Source organism: Nansenia antarctica, assembly GCF_963989245.1.
Source record: "Nansenia antarctica genome assembly, chromosome: 3".
Classification (NCBI taxonomy): Eukaryota; Metazoa; Chordata; class Actinopteri; order Argentiniformes; family Microstomatidae; genus Nansenia; species Nansenia antarctica.
In genome coordinates, this window is record NC_137688.1 from 41,599,930 (window position 1) to 41,621,242 (window position 21,313).

At 45.4% G+C, this 21,313-nt stretch overlaps 1 protein-coding gene across 1 annotated transcript; it reads right to left on the minus strand.

Moving 5' to 3' along the window:
- Positions 1-3,053: 3,053 nt before the first annotated feature.
- On the minus strand, positions 3,054-21,013 carry camkk1b (calcium/calmodulin-dependent protein kinase kinase 1, alpha b; the record flags this gene model as incomplete). Its single annotated transcript, XM_080527270.1, has 15 exons — positions 3,054-3,111; positions 7,317-7,420; positions 7,622-7,750; positions 8,094-8,181; positions 8,737-8,810; positions 9,103-9,156; positions 10,082-10,278; positions 10,479-10,567; positions 10,808-10,829; positions 11,346-11,382; positions 11,712-11,845; positions 12,617-12,668; positions 20,063-20,116; positions 20,266-20,313; positions 20,855-21,013. The coding sequence occupies 15 exons, from the start codon at positions 21,011-21,013 to the stop codon at positions 3,054-3,056; spliced, it is 1,299 nt and encodes a 432-aa protein (XP_080383396.1).
- Between the last annotated feature and the right edge of the window lie 300 nt (positions 21,014-21,313).

A 21,313-nucleotide genomic window follows, 5' to 3' on the forward strand; every position in this document is an offset into this window, starting at 1 on the left:
CAATCCGTCCAGGCTGTCCAGGGCCCAGAACCTAGGTCTTTGCTGTGTTCAGGGCCTGGATGGCCCTGGGGTAGAAGCTGTTCTTCAGTCTGTTTGTCCTTGCGGCCATGGTCCTGTACCGCCTTTTCGAGGGCAGCCGGGTAAAGTGTACGTACCCAGGGTGGGTTGGGTCTCTGGAGATCTTGGAGGCCTTCCTGAGACAGCGTGTGTTGAACAGCTCTTCCAGAGAGGGGAGGGGGGCGCCGGTGATCTTCTGGGCTGTTCTCACGACTCTCTGTAGCGCATTTCTCTCCGCGGTTGTGCAGCTGGAGAACCAGTTGCAGATGCCGTAGGTGAGGATGCTCTCCACTGCGCCGCGGTAGAAGGTCACCAGTATCTCCTGCTTGCTGTGTTCCTTCCTGAGGACTCTCAGGATGTAGAGCCGCTGTTGTGCCTTCTTGATGGTGGCTGTTGTGTTGTCCTTCCAGGACAGGTCATCCTGCATGTGCACCCCCAGGAATCGGAGGGTTGAGACTCTCTCCACGCTCTCTCCGTCGATGAGCAGGGGCTGGATCTCGGACTTTTTCCTCCTGAAGTCCACGATGATTTCCTGGGTCTTTGACTTGTTCAGCAGCAGGTTGTTAACCTTGCACAACTTGCTCAGTTGCTCTACCTCATCCCTGTACGCCGCCTCGTCCCCCCCCGAGATGCAGCCCACCACGGTGGTGTCGTCTGCAAACTTTACGATGGAGTTGCTGGGGTGGACGGGGGTGAAGTCGTAGGTGTAGAGGTTGTAGAGCAGAGGTTCCCAAACTTTTTTTAACCAAGGCACCCCTGAAGCTTTCCCCCTTCTCCAAGGCACCCCAACTCTACGAAGATTTTAAAAAATGCCTCGGAGCTTAAACTAAAAACAATACACGATGAATTGGTTTGAAAATGTGTGTTTATATATAATACATAAGTATTGCCCCAATGAATTTTAACAAGATAATAAAAGTCATCAATGAACTGTAATGGATGGGCAAGAATGCATAGGTCAGTCAAACTATCGCTAAATTAAATAAAATTGTGGCCCTCAAGGATTGTAAAATATGGGAGGAAACTCAGAGGGAATTCTTCACACAAATAAATGTATAATCAATCAATGGAACAATGCTTTTTTGGGGGGCTTAAAATAATGCCTTAAAATGTAATTCTCATTTCAATGCTCATTCTGAGATTATTATTTCACATCTGAACCAAACGGGTAACTCACAACTATAATAATTTAACAATAATAATCATGACAGAATTGTAAAAATTGAGAGAAATACAAAACAAAGAAATATGTTGTGCGCATTAGTGGGACACATGCGCCTGCTTTTGGGAGCAGAGTCTCTTCATGCGGGGAGAGATAGTGGACAGCACGACACGCAGGTCCTGTTCCACTGACAGACGCGTGCGTGTCTTGTTCTTGACGTATGCTAGAGAAGAAAAAGCCAGCTCGCACAAGTAGGAGGTTGGGAAGGGTAAAAGCACCTAGATGGCGCTCTCTGAGAGAGATGTATATTCATGTCCCACAAGCCGCCAAAACCTATCCAAACCTAGCTCACCATGTTTGAGCTTCAGTGTGCGGTCCATAATGAGCTCTGCCAGTTCATCTTGAGCTTTGCTGCTCAAACTAGTGGCTGATGCTGATGAGAGGGGGTTGAACGGATCCCGGAGCCAGTCGAAGTCTTCGTTCATTGGAGGGAAATAGGACTCAAATCTCTCCTCCAGCATACGTAGGTGCGCAGCGATCAGATTCAAGAAAGACGCTGACTTGTGTGCTGCGTCATTGGCCGTCAACGTAAACATTTCAATGTTTTTCTTGGCCACCCCGTCTTGCCACCGTCTCAATTTGGATCGGAATCCGTTCAGTTTGTCTGTCGCTGTCAGGATATTCTCAGCCTTCCCTTGCATTTTTTTGTTGAGGTCATTAAGGTGGCTGAAAATATCTGCCAGATAAGCAAGCTTAATCCACCACGATTCATCTTCCAATTGTTCTTTGTATGGCAAGTCGTGCTCACTGACAAAAGTGATCAGTTCATCTCGGAGCTCATAGACACGGGATAACACCTTGCCCCGCGACAGCCAGCGGACCTCTGTGTGTAATAAGAGCCCCTCATGCTCGGACCCCATCTCATTGCACAATGTGCTGAACAGCCGTGACTTCAGCGGGCGTGATTTTACATAATTAACCATTTTCACCGCTTGGTCCAAGACTTCAGTGAGGAGTAGTTAGTTAGTAACTAGTAGGCCTAGTTAGTAAATTAATATCTTTCAAATCTGAGAAATATATCTTTTAGTTGCTTATGAACTTCATTGCACATGTAATAAACAAACGTTTATTAATGTATTATTATTATGATTTTATATTATACTTTTTTTCTTCTTTTTTTTTTACGAGCAGATTTGGCGGCACCCCCGGACAGGTGTTGTAGAGGATGGGGCTTAGCACGCAGCCCTGGGGGGACCCAGTGCTGAGTCTGAGGGCTGTGGAGGTGTGGGGGCCCACCCGCACCCTCTGGGGGCGGTCGGTCAGGAAGTCCTTGATCCATGCACATATAGAGTGTGATAGACCCAGGTCTAGTAGTTTGGTCACTAGCCTGTCTGGAAGGATGGTGTTGAAGGCGGAGCTGAAGTCCACAAAGAGCAGTCTCGCGTAGCTGTTTCCCCTCTCCAGGTGGGATAGAGTGGCGTGGAGAGTCGTCGCGATGGCGTCCTCTGTGGACCTGTGGGCTCTGTAGGCGAACTGGTATGGATCCAGGTTGGGCGGGAGGCGTGTGAGTATGTGGGCCCGGACTAGTTTCTCGAAGCACTTCATGATGATTGGTGTGAGTGCCACCGGGCGGTAGTCGTTTAGGCAGCTCACCGTGCTTTTCTTCGGGACTGGGATGATAGTTGAGGTTTTCAGGCAGGGTGGGATTATGAACCCTACACAACAACATTCAAGCAACATCTCCTCAGCTATCTGCCTGAATAGAGGGAACACCAGAAGGGGAGGGAAACCTACATCGCAAACAAGGAACAAGTGGCTAAGAGGAACAATTGGCTCATGGTGAGGCAATTCTGTTGATGAGGGCCGCCTTGGTTTGGCGGCACCCATCACACCTGCAAGACCGACGCAATACGTCACAGCAAGGACATTGACATTTGCCAATCGACCTGACCCAAAAGCCAAACAAAACAAAAAAATTGCATTATGCAAATTAGGGGTCCAGACACACCCAGTCATGAATATAAGCATTCCAATGTGTTTCTAATAGTAAAAAAACATAAAATAGACACCAGGTTTGCATTTCTAGTTCATTTGGTTCAAAAGTTATAGCCAGAACCTTTTTCAGAGGGCGGCCATATTGATTTGGCCGCCATGGCGACCCCGGTGGTCGTTGGCTCTGGCGCCCTGGCTAAATCATTAGAACATACTCTGAGCTACATCTGGGCCAAATTTGGTGCTTTTGCAAAAATGTGCACAAAAATATCCCTAAGGCCCCCAACTATCTAGTAACAATTTTAACATACCATTTCTCAGTTATAAATTATGAACTAAAACACTGTCTAATATGAAGTATTACTGAGGCAGGTGTTTGATGAGTTCTCTGCAGCTCTGACACATCTAAAATGTATGGTGTAAATTGTTGGTTTAGTACAATAATTGCATGTCAGCAACATTAGCATGTGCTTTGCAGTTCGATTCATTGTAAATTGTTATGTCACATGCATGTCATGGTCTGACTAGAGAGGAGGTATATTGAAAACCTGATTCTTGGCATGATGTAGTGGGACATGGAAAAACCCATCAGTGTTGGGTTTTGGTGAATGAACTGTGAGAAACCCAAGCCATAAGAGGACCTGCATGGACTGTAACAACTGGAGTGGGTTTGACTCTGAGTTGGGGGAGGGGAAGGTGCATGGGCTGTTGTTGAGACTGGGGTGGCAGTAGCTGGTAGTTTCCCCTCAGAGAGACTGCAGTACTCTGTCTGAGAAGGCTCTATACTGGCTATCGTAGCATATGTTGCTGGCCTGTTCCTAGAGATGAAGCAGCAACCGTACACAGTTGTCCCGGAGAGAGAGAGTGGGCTTGAGCCTCACAGGTGCGTATTTCACTGTTGCTTTGGGAGCTTCATTTGTCTTCAGTGATAACACTGCTACTCAAAAACTCAATGTGGTATGATACCTAAATCATCTTGACTATGTTAAATAAAGCACCACAACCCACATTTCTCATTTCTTAATTTCCTGTGCAATTTTGTCTTTACAAGTTGACATTTGCATTTAGCATTTTGTAAACTGTAGAGAAGAACTCATTCCATTCTGTACACACTGTTTCTATAGTGTGGCCTGATCAGAAACAGAACACTATGTCCTGTTGCATGGCAACTGTTTCCACAGTAATCTTTGCTCAGAAACATACCACTATGGTTTTCAGGAGGACCTCCATACCATAATCTTACAATAGGCGGCATCATTCCTATGCTACACTCAGAGCCTCACCAACTAAGATAAATAATTCAAAATGGTCCAAACTGCATTTTTCAATATACACATTAACAAACCTATCTTTTATTTTGTTGTTACCGATTTCATGTGCAGTAACTCATAATAGATTACTTACATAATATAATATCTATTTAAAGGCAATCTACACTTTCTTTTTCTTTTGTAGGGTTGACATACAGGATGGAGGATGTACTAGATCACCAGAATGATCAGTAGCAGATTTCTTTTTTGTGTAGCAAGAGGCTCAGAATGTCTAGACAGTTAATTCCGGCACACATTAGTAGGCCAAAGACAGCGACATTGATGGAAATAATTGTCAACGCCTGTCTCTGGTAAAGTTAGATTTAAGAAAAAGGAAGAAACACCAGTGTATGGGACGGGCACTTCCACTATTATCACTCTAAACTGTATGTACCCATGCATTCACCCTACATATTGTATGGTGTCTTTATTACTACCCAACCATGATCAACCATGACGAAATTGCAGCTTCCATATAAGAATGTTAAATGGTAAATGGACTGACTTATATAGCGCCTTATTCCAAAGCGCTTTACAATGGCCTCACCTTCACCCATTCACACACACATTCACACACCCACACGCTCACTCGTTGGGAGCAATTTGGGGTTCAGTCTTGCCCAAGTCCACTTCGACATGTGGCCAGCCCGGGCTCGAACTGCCGATCTGCCAACCTTGCGATCATTAGATGCCGGCTCTACCTCCTGCGACACACCCTTGAATGTTGTCCAGGTGGTTGCATTCCAGGAAATCACATAAAACATCCAGGAAGAGCATTGCATGGGAATACTACACAACACTCATAATGTGTCTGTATGGACCTCCAACACATATACAACACATGTACATAGTAAGTCACTCACTTATTCTGTGATGGAACTTCAACCCCTAAGGTGTTTTTTTAAGATAAAGTGTGTGTGTCGTTCCATAATCACCACTCAACACATGACTGATATGACAGGCCTTTGAAATAAATTGTGTGCATCTCTCTCTTATCATGTGAGGGCCTGCATATATATGACTATATGCCAAGCTATGATAGATTTGATAGTATATAAAAAAGCTGTTCACTCACTATCAAAAGAAGATACAGTTGATACTATTGACAGTTGAATGAAACAAATGGGAATGAGGAGAGAGTATTCCTACAATAACACCTGGTCCAAGACGAATGATTGCAGATTTACTGAATGCGAAGTATGCGAGAACAATGATGGAAAAACCCTGACAGAAAATACATAATAGCAACGCTGTATCTATAACACAACTGATGCAGTACTGCCATCTAGTGTATATTTCCACTATGGAACTGGAGCAGCTATTGTCAGATTCTGATTACATTATCTGTACTTAGACTACTGGATACAAGAGATGTCAACATTTACTGTATACAGCAAATGAAATAAGAAATACAGCACGAGGAGTGAGAATTACATTTTTTTTGTTAACTTTATTGTCTTCAACACCATCTGTATGAAAGCATGCAAAAATAACTTATATATAATGGTACATATTTACATTGTAACAGCCACATTTCAATGTAGCATATAGTCTATACAGAACATTTAGAAAAACCGATATGTTCAGGACTATTACAGTATGTGTAATATAATATATCTGGAACAGTCATTGAAATGCTATCGAAACAGCAGGATGCACATATAGTGGGGTTAATCACCTAGCACCTGCTCTGAAATCAATCATATAATCTTGCAGGATTGAAAATGTCATACTGCATTTCTCTCTAAAGCGCTTTAATTTGGATGCTTCTTCAAATACATTACATAAATATTACATAATGTATAATCTTGAAATAGATCAATGATACAGAAGTGTTTGTCTAGAATATTAATTGTGGGGGCAGGATTGCCAGCAGGCCTAGGCAAACGCCTCAAACGCCTCATCTTCATACACTTCCTCAAGCTCTCCTCTGCTCCCATCGTAGCTTTCCTTCCTGCGGGTGACGTGTTGTTTTATGATGTGAGTTTACTTACGAGGACTAAATCTAATGACAACAACAACATTGCATAGCCAGCCACTTTACAACACCTACCTCAAAGAAGGATGAACACTGCTTGAGGTGCCCATTTTCCCACAGTCCCTACAATGAAAAGAAAAAAGCTGCGTCAACATTGTCTTCTATGATAGCCATCCCTAGGAAATAGGGATTATTATTAGCATATTTTATGTCATTGAAATGTCATAAAACTATACATATCATCAACAGAGCGATCCGGAAAACCAAAGATAAATAAAGCACAATTAAAATAAAGCATACTTAAAGCGAAGGCATAAAAGCGTTTGTGTGTCACATTCGAAAACTGTGTGGTGTAGACTGGAGAAGGGGGTAACTACAGCTCTACATCAGTTCACATGGAGGTATAATTGTGGTGGAAGAGGACCCCCCATGGCTCAGCACTGGTCCCAGTGCACTTCCAACAAGGTTGGTTCATTAATCGAAAACAAATCAGCACACCATTATCATTGCCTCAGGGGTTTCTGCTTTCTGCTTAGCTTGTCACTGATTTATTGTGCCAAACCAACATTTTCCCAAATCATGATGCACGTCTTTCAATGATACATTATATAACACTGTCTGTGTCATTGTTTGTTATCTTAGCCTTTTTTGATTTTGTTTTGCCTTGCACCTAATATGTTTATATTCTCTTTATCTGTACTAAATGTATTGTTTTGAATGAATATACATAACTCACTTTCCATAGTTGTTTTGTTCTGTTTGAGATTTAATCCCCAAAACTGTCTGCAGTTTGTCATTACATTTGACGCATACTTACGTAAGGAGACCTGCAGGGGCTGACATAGACCTCTCAGCTTTTGGGCTGTGACACTCAAAGGGGTTACCGAAGGAACGTTTCCTCAGCATGGACTTCACCAGGATCTGTAGCAGGTACAGAGGATTAAGAATAAATCTCTCTTATGACAAATCGCTTTAATAATAGCCCCGCCATATTTCTCGCTGCTTATGACTAGGGCCTAGAGGGATTTCCTGACCACATGACCAGAGCAGGAAATAAATTGGGCCGAATTCTCACAGGTGAACCCAAGACATGATTAACAGACAAAGGCTAACTCAACCCACCACAGCAGACAGGCTGGGGATGAGTCTGATAGAGTTCTGGATCTCCTCTTCAGTGACCTCCACCACAGTACAGTGTTCCTCCTCCAGGGGTAGAGGGTCAGAACCATCCTCTGTCACCCACACATGGACCTGTTTTTTACACACACACACACACACACACACACACACACACACACACACACACACACACACACACACACACACACACACATACTTTCAGAATAATCTATCACTACACCAGGGGAGGCTGGTGGACACGTGTTTGATACCATTCCTCATTCCATTCCATGCATCACAATTAGCCTGTCCGCTGATTTCTACCTCCACTAGCCTCCACTGCACTAAACTCTGATTTGTTTTTTGACAGTACAATGTGCGATATACAGATGCCATCATAAGTCTGTAAGCTACATTACAATAATCTTTCATTATATTTAATCATCGTAAGCCTAGCTCCATCCCCACTTTTCACCTTCATTTCAGGAATGGTGATCCGTGTTTCTGGATCCTTATCCAACGTCCTTTGGATGAGCTCCTTCAGCTCCTCAGATATGGCAGGCCTGTGACACCAAACAATGGAGATACAATAAATGTAGCGGAGGTAGTTTGGAACCACACTCTCCTGATGGATAGCCCAGTCTGAAGGCAGTTACAGACGAGCAAGCTGTAGCAGCTACACTGACGCAGGGTTCACTCAACCGATACTGGAGAGGTTTCAGATTAGTTTCTGTTAAGTTTCTCCTTCATGCTATCTATGCATGTTTATGTTTGGCAGGAATGAAGGAAGCCTTCTAAATTGTAGTAATTGGTTAACAGAGGTGCCGCACTTGAAACCTTCGCCACCCAAGTTTCTCCACTCGCCACCCGACTGTCATTGAAAGTAAATGGACCTCCTAACAACTGCCATTGACGTGTCAAACACACTTCAGCCTACACCCAATTGTCACCCTCTAACCATGAAAATGTCTTGGCCTGAGCATGCAGTAAGCCTCGGATCAACAGATGACATGAACACCTGTGTTTCAGCAGTGTGAGAGTTAAAAGAATTCAAGTTTTGGTGTATTTGTCATTGATTTCATTGCAGACAAAGAATAGCGCATCCTGGCGGCACTTACGTCTCTGGGAATTCCAACGGCTTGTTCCTTATCTTATTGTGGAGGGAGAGTATGAAGTCGTCCATGAATGGGCACTGAAACAGGAATATAAAGAAATAGAACATTACAATGCAAATGTAAAGATGAAAAACGGCAACATATGGAATGGCTATATACCCATACATACTATTGGTAAACATACTGTATATTTTCCACCAAACCATTACATTCATTTCTCAAAATCAGCATTACGCAAGACACAACAGTTCAGTGAACAATACTTATAGTCATCAGCTTAATGATAATCCAAGGGAGCATGCACTGAATAGTACAGTATGTTGTGTTCAGTCGTGTTATACAACAGTTCAAACACTGATCCGTACTCACCTTCCCAAAGACGAAGCAGAACAGAGTTATTCCCAGAGCCCACACATCCAAAGCCTAGAAAACACAAGCATTGATCATGATATGACGTTATTGTGCAGTATGGTAAAATCGGAATACAAGCATCAATGTCAATACCATGAGGTACAGTCAAATATGGAGCATAATCTGACAATTAAAACATGAACAATCTAGTACAAATTTGCTCACCATGGAGTAGTCACTTTCAGTTTCACAGATATCATACATTGTACACATATCAGTAACACTTTCATTGTGCAATGTAACATTCATAAAGCATTCATTAAGCCATGCTGTAAAGATTCATAATGGTTTACATATATGTTTGTATAGTCATTTATAAAGGTATTTTATAAATGTGGTATGTAACATTAATATTAAACATCATAACAACATCCATAACAACAACATAACAACATCTATAACAACCTTTATAAGCAAGCTACTGTCGGCGGAGACAGAGTAGTGTGCTACTGTTATGTATAAACTTATGTAGGCTAATATGAGTCTTTATGTCATGCATGTACTGTAAATGCTTAATGAATGCTTTATGAATGCTATATTATACCACTGAGTAAAGTGTTACCTAAATATGTGACAGCAGCTGGTGAAACCGGGAACAAAATCGCCAACCAATCAAAATGTTCAGACTTTTATTCAACGTTGTTGAAAATCAATGACACACTCGCTAGTCAAGCCAAAATACTGCAATGGCAATGGACTCAATGAGTATTCCCCACTACGACATAGTTAACCATAACACTACTTAACATTGTTAGCAGGCTCACAAAACAAGCTGTGTTAGTTGACTAGCGAGTGTGTCATTGATTTTCAGCAACGCTGAAATGTATTTACATTTTTCAGAATAAAAGTCTGAACATTAAATCGGCTTCTGACTTGTTCCCGGTTTCACCAGCTGCTGTCACATATGAATATGTCCCTATAGATCTGTGAGTCTAACCTTGCCAGTAAAGCTCTGCTCATCAGCCATCATCTCAGGGGCCATGAAGGCTGGGGTTCCCTCTGTGCTGGACAGGAGGGCATCGTTGCCCTCAAACTCATTACTCACACCAAAGTCAGCAATCTTTATATGCCCATCATCCCCCAGCAACAGGTTAGAAGGCTTGATGTCTCTGTGTATGATCTTCTGGTAGTGCACTGACCAAACAGGGGGAAGACAGGGTTTCAAGTGAAGTACAATGTTGGTGCCATCCATGTACTGTAGAACTCTTTCTCTGGAAGTGGAAGTGGAAATGGGTCTACATGGAACCTAAAAGGGTTCTTTAAAGGGTTCTCGTATATACAGGAACAAGCCTATTTTTTCTAAGAGTGAAGGTCTGACAGCGCAGAGGACTCACAGTATTCGATACCCAGAATAATATCTCTGAAGTAAAAGCGGGCCTGCTCCTCTGTGAAAGGGCTGTCCGTTGGCACCTCCATCACAGGGCTATAGGTTACCCAGGTAAAACAGACAAGCAAAGGCAAAACATCAGTGTCATTCTTCAAGAGGTCTTCCAAACATACAGTATACCCCACAACCTTGTCTGAATACATTTTCAACAATAACAATACCAAAAACTCATTGAGTTTTCATATGCCTTATTGGATATCAATTACGATCCAACTGGGTGTGCCTGAAGGTTTAGTTAACTGAGTATAACATATTTCATAAAGTGGTGAAACTTACCCCTTTGGCAATAACTCAAAGGCTAGAAAAGAAAAAGCAGGAGATTAAATTACTAGTTACCTGTGCATACAGTGCCTTCAGTAAGTATTCACCCTCTGGACTTTTTCCACATTTTGTTGTGTTACAACCTGACTTAAAAATAGATTTAATTTATGTTTTTTGTCACTGATCTACACAAAATGTGTTTTCTAATTAATTCAAAGTGAAAAGCTGAAATGTCTTGAGTCAATAAGTATTCACCCTTTGCTATGACAAAGAAAATTTGCTCAAATGCAAAACTGTCTTCAACAAGTCACTCAATAAGTTGAGTCCAAGGATAACAGTTCATGTGATTTCAGAATGAATATCTTTGTTTTTATAGGGTCTCTGATTTGCATAGGATCAATTACAGACTGTGTAGATCTTGTTGTGGGTGAATACTTACTGAGGGCACACGTGGTAATGTGTCATAAACAAACCAATAGGCAACAAAAGAGGAGAGCAGAACCTTACTGAACACCATTCAGTGAAATCAATAAAAACAATGATGCATACTTACCCATGTGGAGATTGTCCTCAGCAGGATCATCAAGGACCTACAATTGAAAAGTGTAAATCTAACTATCAATGGTCTACCCATTTTACTGTACCTACAGTATCCTCACATTATGAGGAACCTTCATTGTTCAGCTATGGAATGTGGCATTGCTACATTCCATAGCTGAACAATGAAGGTCTCTTATGCTGTGGTTATACTGAAGGTACAGTCAAATGCATTCACCTGTATCATGTCATTGACATGTAACCAAAAAGAGGTGAACATGGTGATTGCCTTTTAAGATAGTAAACATTCTTTAGATATCTTACCAGTCAGTGATTCTAAGCAGCATACTCAAAAAAATCAATAGCAAGACAGCTTAGTCACCTCAAACAGTTTGACAATGTTAAGATGGTCAAGTTTCTTCAAGATTGCTATCTCCTGGTAGACTCTGTCCAGTGGTCCCAGGGTCTTGGGCGTCTCTCCCAGTAGGGGGCTGGTTCCTCGAGGAGGGGGGCGGCCTGCAGAACAACAAAACACAATCTATTTATTAACTCAGTATGTAGATTAGAGCTTTAAAATAGTGCGACATTTGCATAATAAAACGGTAGCAAGCAAAGAACGAGGTCACATGAAAAAGAATGTTCAGTAAAGAGCACTGTTTTGGTCCAAACAAAGCGCTTTCTATAATCTATTGTATTGTTCGAGCACTGGCCGTTACATATTTATTTTACGGTTTTATGTTTTATTTGGTTGTTAACAAGGACATGCTCACAATTATCACTATTAGAAAATGCACCATATGTACGTTTTCACATTTTCAGCGTGGCCGGAGAGGGCAGCAAAGTACAAAACTACATACTTCATTATTAATACAGGTAACTGAATTAAGAACAGATTCTTATTTACAAAGACAACCTGTCATATAGTATATTGAGAGAGGTGGGATGGGCTGAGAGCAGCTGAGGGATGGAATAAAATAAAATAAAGTAATACCAAATATACCATAAAGCACTGAAATAACAATGTGAAAACAATATAAGAAAGAAATAATAAGAAAAATAAAATAATAAATAAAAGTACCTTGTTGATCAAATGTAGGCCTATATGTAAAAACTGTAAAAACAAATACACCAAACAAAGTACTTAGGTCCTCCGATGAGGGTGGGTGGTTGGCTAATAATAATAATAAAAATGACCTTTGTGTATGACCACAAGTGACCAGTATGTGGATGACCACACATTTTTTCTTATAACCCTACTACAACAACATAAGGGAACATGTCACTTACGAGGGAATCCGTACTGCTTAAGCATCTTCTTTTTTGAAACTACTTTCATTGCCTAAGGAATAATAAGAACAAAATTACATTATAAACAATAATTAACCAACTCTGTCAACAACAGTGACAACACGATTTGTGTAGCATATTTTGCTTCATTGTTAATTTTTGTATAAAGAATTCACTGAAAGCAAGCATATAAAAAAGTCATAAAAAAAAATAAAAAAATGGAACTCTCATCCAACCGAGCAGAGACCCAACATTAAATCCCCTTTAAACACCCTTTAAACACGTCCTTGTAGCCTTGCTACAGGGACTCCCCAAACTAACTACAAGCAGAATAAGGAAAAAACAACCCGGCGGTCCACCGAGAGGCGGGATGGAAGATGGACCAATCAGGACAGATAACACGGTAACGACTGGAACGGCAACGACTAACGATCAAAGGATCCTGAGAGAATGCAGCTGTGGGTGGTCCAAGTAACAACCTACTTGGGCCTGCGGATCCACCAGGGGAGGACAACATGCTGCGGCAGCTACCAGATGCAAGCTTGCACTGCGCCAGCAGGTCAGACAAGGAGGAATCAGAGCCAGGTTGAGCACCACAGTGCTACTGATCGCACCATTGCATCCGGTGAGAGAGAGCAAGAACAGCCTCCCCAGCAGGATTTGCAACCACATCTGCACGACCCACAACAGGAGCATCAGAGCAGAACGTCAGGTAGAGAATCCACCAAATCCACCAGCGACAAGGATTCATGGAGAAGCTTCGACGAAAGCTTACATACCACCCTCCAGAACAGTCTAAGAGGCAGCACAACGTCCAAGCTGAACATCTTCGGCCATATCATCTATGAGGAAGGCAAGGGAAGATTTCGAGAGATGCCTCAGAGGAGGACCGTTCCTAGGCAGAGCGGGAGACGGGAGAGAGAAATCCTCCAGCTGGTAAAGGAGCGGCGACGTTTGCGGAAGGCATGGAGGAGAGCTGAGGAAGAGGAGAAGGAGGGCTTGCAGAACCTCTGGAGTCAGATCAGAACCAGACTCACCCACCTGAGGCGAGCTGAAAGGATCAGGAAACGTAGAAGCAACAAGGAAAAGGCAAGGACAAACTTCTTCCGGGACCCGTTCAAGTACGCCCGGGGTTTGCTCGAGGAGACGAAATCGGGGAAGCTGCAGACCACCGAGCAGGAGCTGGAGGAACACATCAAGGACCAGCTCAGTGACAGCCAAAGGAGAGTCCCCTTGGTTCCCCAGGGCACGTACCGCTCCCACCCGAGCCCTCTTCTCAGTTTGACACCACTCCCCCCAGATGGTCTGAAGTTAAGCAGGTGGTGGAGCATGCGAGAGCTGCATCTGCACCCGGACCAAATGGCGTCTCCTATAGGGTATACAAGAACTGCCCAATGACCCTGAAGCTTTTGTGGAGACTAATGGGCATTGCCTGGAAAACAGAATCCATCCCTTCAGCATGGAGCAGAGCAGTCACTACCTTCATCCCGAAAGAGAAAGACTCCCATAACATCAGCCAATTCAGAGGCATAGCCTTATTGAATGTGGAGGGGAAGATTTTCTTCTCAGTGATGGCAAAGCGCATGACCAGCTACCTCCTGGCAAACAATTACATCGACACCAGCTGTCAGAAGGCAGGCGTCCCAGGATTTCCTGGCTGCGTGGAGCACTCGGCTATGATCTGGGAACAGATCCAGACAGCGAAGCGGAGCAAATCAGACCTGCACGTCGTTTGGCTGGACCTTGCAAATGCATATGGGTCTGTTCCCCACCAGCTCATCCACTTTGCCCTCAAATTCTTCCACATACCACCGTGCATCCAGAGCCTACTAGCAACCTACTTTAACAACTTCCATGTATGCTACACAACCCAGGAGTTCTCAACGTGTTGGCACCGGCTGGAGAAAGGGATAGCGATGGGTTGTTCGATCTCCCCCATCCTTTTCACAGCAGCGTTTGAGATCATCCTAATCGGCGGAAGACAGATGGTCCGAGGAGTCAGATCCCAGTCAGGTCTGCGACTCCCAGCCCTACGGAGCTATATGGATGATGTCACCACACTCCTTCAGACAGCAGCGTGCACAGCGAGACTTCTGAAGAGGTTTGAGGAGCTCCTAACATGGGCCCGGATGAGGATAAAACCAACTAAGTCCCGCAGTCTCTCAATCAGGAAAGGAGTCCGGAATGACAACATCTCTTTCTCAGTGGATGGCGAGAAGATCCCGCTGCTAGTGGACCATCCTGTGCGAAGCCTCGGAAGGCTCTACACGGCTGACCTTTCTGACAAGCACATGGCTTCTTCTGTCACTTCCCAGCTCTTGGACGGCCTGAAGAAGATCGACCAAAGCCTCCTGCCAGGGAAATTCAAGGTGTGGTGTTACCAGTTCACCTTATACCAACGTCTCATGTGGCCCCTGAAGTTGTGTGACATCACTTTAACAACAGTGCTGAAGTTGGACGCAAAAGCCAACAACTACATCCGCAAGTGGCTGGGCCTTCCCCGCTGCCTCACTAATACAGCGCTGTTTGGAAGAACCACACTGAAGCTCCCACTGAAATCCATCAGCCTGGGCTATAAACAGGAGAAGGTGAGACTCGTGTTCGAGCTGAGAGACTCACCCGACCCATTTGTCCAACACAGCAAGGCCCAGGTTCGCACAGGACGCAAGTGGGATGCCACGCAGGCAGTTGACCAGGCCATCAATCGCTTGAAACACCAGGAGATCGTCGGGGTGCTGCAGCCAGGCAGGACTGGTTTTGGATGGGGATCAGCACCCAAGATGAATGAATGAATGGTCTTTATTGTCATTGCTATAGTACAGGTACCAAACAACGAAATTTGGGAGGGGTGGCTCCCCTGGTGCTAGGAAAGAAAAAAAAAAGGAAAAAAAACAAGAAGGGAAAGGAGCTGGTTTACATAAATAAAGGCTATGTACACTATCCACTATACTATACTGTACAGATAAGACGACTAGGGTTGTCATATTGCACATAGTGTTATTGCACATTCATTTAAAGTGTCGCAGTTTGCAGGCTTGAAATGTACACATTTGTGCCTCAGCACTACACCTGATTTTTTCAATCCAGCAGCTGCCATCAATCCGTTCAGACTGTCCAGGGCCCAGAACATAGGTCTTTGCTGTGTTCAGGGCCTGGATGGCCCTGGGGTAGAAGCTGAGCTTCAGTCTGTTTGTCCTTGCGGCCATGGTCCTGTACCGCCTTTTCGAGGGCAGCCGGGCAAAGTGTTCGTACCCAGGGTGGGTTGGGTCTCTGGAGATCTTGGAGGCCTTCCTGAGGCAGCGTGTGTTGTACAGCTCTTTCAGAGAGGGGAGGGGGGTGCCGGTGATCTTCTGGGCTGTTCTCACGACTCTCTGTAGCGCATTTCTCTCCGCGGTTGTGCAGCTGGAGTACCAGTTGCAGATGCAGTAGGTGAGGATGCTCTCCACTGCGCCGCGGTAGAAGGCCACCAGTATCTCCTGCTTGTTGTGTTCCTTCCTGAGGACTCTCAGGAAGTAGAGCCGCTGTTGTGCCTTCTTGATGGTGGCTGCTGTGTTGTTCTTCCAGGACAGGTCATCCTGTATGTGCACCCCCAGGAATCGGAGGGTTGAGACTCTCTCCACGCTCTCTCCGTCGATGAGCAGGGGCTGGACCTCAGATTTTTTCCTCCTGAAGTCCACGATGATTTCCTGGGTCTTTGACTGGTTCAGCAGCAGGTTGTTAACCTTGCACAGCTTGCTCAGCTGCTCTACCTCATCCCTGTACGCCGCCTCGTCCCCCCCCGAGATGCAGCCCACCACGGTGGTGTCGTCTGCAAACTTTACGATGGAGTTGCTGGGGTGGACGGGGGTGAAGTCGTAGGTGTAGAGGTTGTAGAGGATGGGGCTTAGCACGCAGCCCTGGGGGGACCCAGTGCTGAGTCTGAGGGCTGTGGAGGTGTGGGAGCCCACCCGCACCCTCTGGGGGCGGTCGGACAGGAAGTCCTTGATCCATGCACATATAGAGTGTGATAGTCCCAGGTCTAGTAGTTTGGTCACTAGCCTGTCTGGAAGGATGGTGTTGAAGGCAGAGCTGAAGTCCACAAAGAGCAGTCTCGCGTAGCTGTTTCCCCTCTCCAGGTGGGATAGAGTGGCGTGGAGAGTCGTCGCGATGGCGTCCTCTGTGGACCTGTGGGCTCTGTAGGCGAACTGGTATGGATCCAGGTTGGGCGGGAGGCGTGTGAGTATGTGGGCCCGGACTAGTTTCTCGAAGCACTTCATGATGATTGGTGTGAGTGCCACCGGGCGGTAGTCGTTTAGGCAGCTCACCGTGCTTTTCTTCGGGACTGGGATGATAGTTGAGGTTTTCAGGCAGGGTGGGATGTTGGCCTGGGACAGGGACTGGTTGAAGATGTTGGTGAAAACCCCGGCCAGCTGGTCGGCGCAGTCCCTCAGCACCCGTCCCAGGACGCCATCCGGCCCAGAGGCTTTCCTGGGGTCCACCGCCTTCAGCACGCGTCTCACTTCATGCTCTGTGAGGGTGAGGCTGCTGAGAGCTGGAGAGAGTGGTGTTTGTGTTGTGGTTACCTCCGTTCGCCCCTCGTCGAACCGGGCGTAGAAGGAGTTCAGCTTTTCCGCCAGCAGGGGGTCGTCCTCTGCGGCTGTGAGCCTGTTTGCTCTGAAGTTTGTCATGTGCTGAACCCCCTGCCACATCCGCCTGGAGTCGTTGCTCAGGAAGCATTCCTCAATCTTCTCTCTGTGGTCTGCCTTGGCCTCCCGGATGCCGCGCTTTAGGTTAGCCCTGGTGGTGCTGTACAGCAGTGTGCCCTTCCCTGCGAAGAAGGCGTTGTCCCTCTCATTGATCAGTTTTTGGACCTTCCCAGTCATCCATGGCTTCGTGTTGGGGTAGACCCGGACCCGTTTGTCCACGGTGACTGAGTTGGTGCAGTTCACTAGTATGTGGTTCAGAACCGACGACGTGAACTGTTCCAGGTCCTCATGCTCATATTCCTGCCATGAGGTGTCATTTAGGCAGATCTGCAGTGGAGCGGACCCTTCTGGACAGGTTCTGACAGTCTTAGTGGTGATGGGAGCACTTTTCCTCATGGTAGTGTAGGCTGGGATCAGGAGGATTGACACATGGTGAGACATGCCTAGATGAGCTAGCGGTCTAGCCTTGTAAGCACGCTTGATGTTTATCCAGTGTTTTTTCTCCTCTTGTTGCACATTTAACATGCTGATAGAACTTGGGTAGTACTACCTTCAGGTCGGCATGATTAAAATCTCCGGCGATAATGTGGACTGCCTGTGGGTCCGCGCTCTGTTCACCACTGATGACGTCATATAGCCGCGCCAATGCTAAGCTACCATCTGCGTTTGGTGCAATGTAAACACTTGTAATATACACTGCGTTGAATTCCCTCGGGAGGTAAGTGGGTCGGCATTTAACAGTCAAGTATTCCAGGTTTGGGGAGCAGTGGCTACTTACAGTTTTCGTGTTTAAGCACCAGCTGTCCTTCGTAGATATAATGAGCCCACCTCTGCGGGTCTTCCCACTAAGCAATGTCCGGTCTGCCCGGTGTAGGGTTCTCCCTTCTAGGCTTACCGCGGAGTCCAGGATAGTGTCATTTAGCCAGGTTTATGTGAGAATAATCACACAGCTATCTCCTACGATGTTATTGGTGACGACCTGTAGTCTCAATTCGTCCATCTTGTTTGCCAGGGACCTGACGTTGGATAGGAAAATACTCGGCAAAGCAGGTTTGTTTGGGCTTCTCCTCAGCCTGGCTAGCAGGCCCCCCCTTCGTCCTCGGCGTTGCTTACGGTCTCGCCTCCGACGTTTGCGCTTGAGTGTTGGGAGAGCGTAGTATTTTTCACCCGGCGACCGGGCAACGTCGAGTGGAATCCTCCGTTGTTTCAAGAACTCCGCCGTTAGAGTCCCCTCGTTTTGCGCACCAACTTCTAGTAAGTCTAGTCTGCTGTAGGTACTATTTACACAACCGTTCCCTATAAGTACTAAAATAAAAATGTACATACAAATGTACTTAAAAACACTAAAAAACACCAGTGTTGAAGCCACTCCAAGCCGCGCGTCTGTGCGCGCCGCCATCTTGAGCTGATGTGGTCCAAGGCAACGAGGAAGGAAAGGAAAGATCTAGTGATCTCCGAAGTCGTAAAGATCGAAGAGGAGTGCTACAAAATCAGAGCCGTGGGCCAACAACAGCAAGGAAGGTGGACAACATGGGAGGCTGTGATCAACAGAGCCATCACATGGAAGGATATGTGGAGGCTGCCCCAAGCAAGGCTGAGCTTCTCGATCAGGGCCACCTACGACACCCTTCCCAGTTCCCGGAACCTGCACCTCTGGTACGGCACAGAGGAGACCTGCCAACTCTGCAACGCCAACAACCCAAACTTGCGACACATCCTCTCTGGATGCAAGGCGGGACTGACGCAGGGTCGGTACAGATGGCGGCACGACTGGGTGCTGCGCAAACTAGCGGAAATTCTGGAAGCACGCAGACTGGAATCAAACAAGAGCAGCCCAGTCACATCACAGCAGCGGATCCAGTTTGTCCGGCAAGGGGGAGAAAGTCAGGGCAGCAGCACGAAGCAGTGGTCCCTCCTGTCTCCTGGAGGAGAGTGGAACATAAGAGCTGACCTCGATCGACAGCTGAAGTTCCCACACGAGATCACATCAACCTCCCTTCGGCCAGATGTCGTACTCTGGTCTACCCCGCTGAGGACAGTCATCATGGCGGAGCTGACCGTTCCATGGGAAAAGGGGATGGAGGCTGCCTTCGAGAGAAAGAAGGAAAAGTACACAGACTTGGCAGCTGCGTGCTCGCAAGCAGGGTGGAGGGCAGTCACCTATCCTGTGGAAGTTGGGTGCAGAGGCTATACAGGAACATCTACACAGCGGCTCCTGAGGTCGCTGGGGATCACAGGATTCAAGCTGAGAAAGGCGCTCAAAGACCTGGCGGAGGAGGCTGAACAAGGGAGCTTCTGGCTCTGGCTCAGAAGAAAGGACAAGGCGTGGGGGAAAGGAAGATCCTAGGGCTGGCTGCAGGGAGTGGCAGGGAGACGTCCCTGTCACTGCTCCACCACCTTGAGATGTTCCGGGATTAAAGGAGCGAAACATCAGTGAAGGGTGGCTCCCGGCTGACGACCCTGCAGTCAGCCCACTGGCACCGTCGGAGGTGCGACAGGCAGCAATGCCCAGCAGGTATACCCACCTGTGCTTTCATCTCAATACACTATTTCATTAAATTCTAAACAAAAAAAAAGAACTTTGACTTGTGGTTGAAAGATGATTAACTATCCATTTTGATGGAACGTGACAACATTGATAAAGGACGTGGAAATTACTAGGAAACTATATTGACACAACCACGTTTTTCCCAGCGGGATTTTCATCTACCAACAAGGGAGGGGTCCAGAGCTTAAAATGCAGAGCTAAGAAGTTGCTTACATAGTACTGCTCATCATCGTCATTGTAAGCTAGTTTCACCACCCCAAATGAACCCTGGATAGATAAGAGAGCAAGGTTTTGCAACATTACTGTCACATGAACATTACACATCATTCTGAAAGAAATACATTTGTAACAGTAATGTATAGCAACAGTATGTGGTATGCTAGACTGAGTATTCTACAACGATTTCATCAACTTGCCTTTCCAATCTCATTCTTCAGCTTGTACTGGTTGAGTTGGATGCAATCCTAGGAAGAGAGGTGAAGCCCATTTAGTAAAATATAACATTAGGCTTACATACTGTCTTAGGAACTGTATTGAAATGAGCAAGTTTCAAACAAATATCTGGGATAAAAGTGTATGCTAAATTACATATATTATTATTATTATTATTATTATTAGGGGTGTAAGCCCATTAATTGTCCAGGAGGTGTGGCCTCTCCCATAAATGGCTATAAATCAAAGACAATTAATCCTAACATGATGAAACTTTGTACATAGGTCCATTAGGCTCTGATGGGTATACCCATAAAGCCATGCAAATCAACTTAAAGGGGGCACCATAAATGGCATATTTTTATGTGGTTCACCAAATGTCATAAAATCTATTATTATAATTATTAATAATAACACTAACAATAATAATAATAATAATAATAATAATAATAATTGTATGTGTGGTCTGACTAGGATGAGGATGTCTTAGTAAAGGGCATCAAAAGTCACATATACAGTATATCAGGCCCAGGCGTGTTGACTGCATGATCTCCTGCCTTCTGGACCTCTTACCTCAGCATCAGAGATGGATACACGCTTGGACTCGATGGTGGGCGTTCGGGCCACTCGGTTCCCCCCTTGGTAAGTCCCACGCTCCTGCAACGAAAGCTTCCTGTCGGAGAGACGGAGCCTCTGAGGAGGATTCCTTCTGTAGCCGTTCGGGGGGGTCATCTTGTTGGCTGCCACGTTAATGTTTGCGACCATGTCGGCCAGCTCCTCTACAGGGACCTCAGAGTCAGACTCTGTATTCATGGCTGGCAGTCCCAGTTTATTCACAGCTATACGGCACGGATGATTTTACAGGGGCCAGCTTGTTGAGAGCAACAACGTGAACACCATCGTGCTGTAATGACGATATGATGCTTTAGATTAGAAACATAATGCATAGTGAAGTCAAAACCAGCCATGAACCAGTAAAGTTCATGAACAATTAATTGAATTGATTCAATATTTTTTTATACAATCCATTAT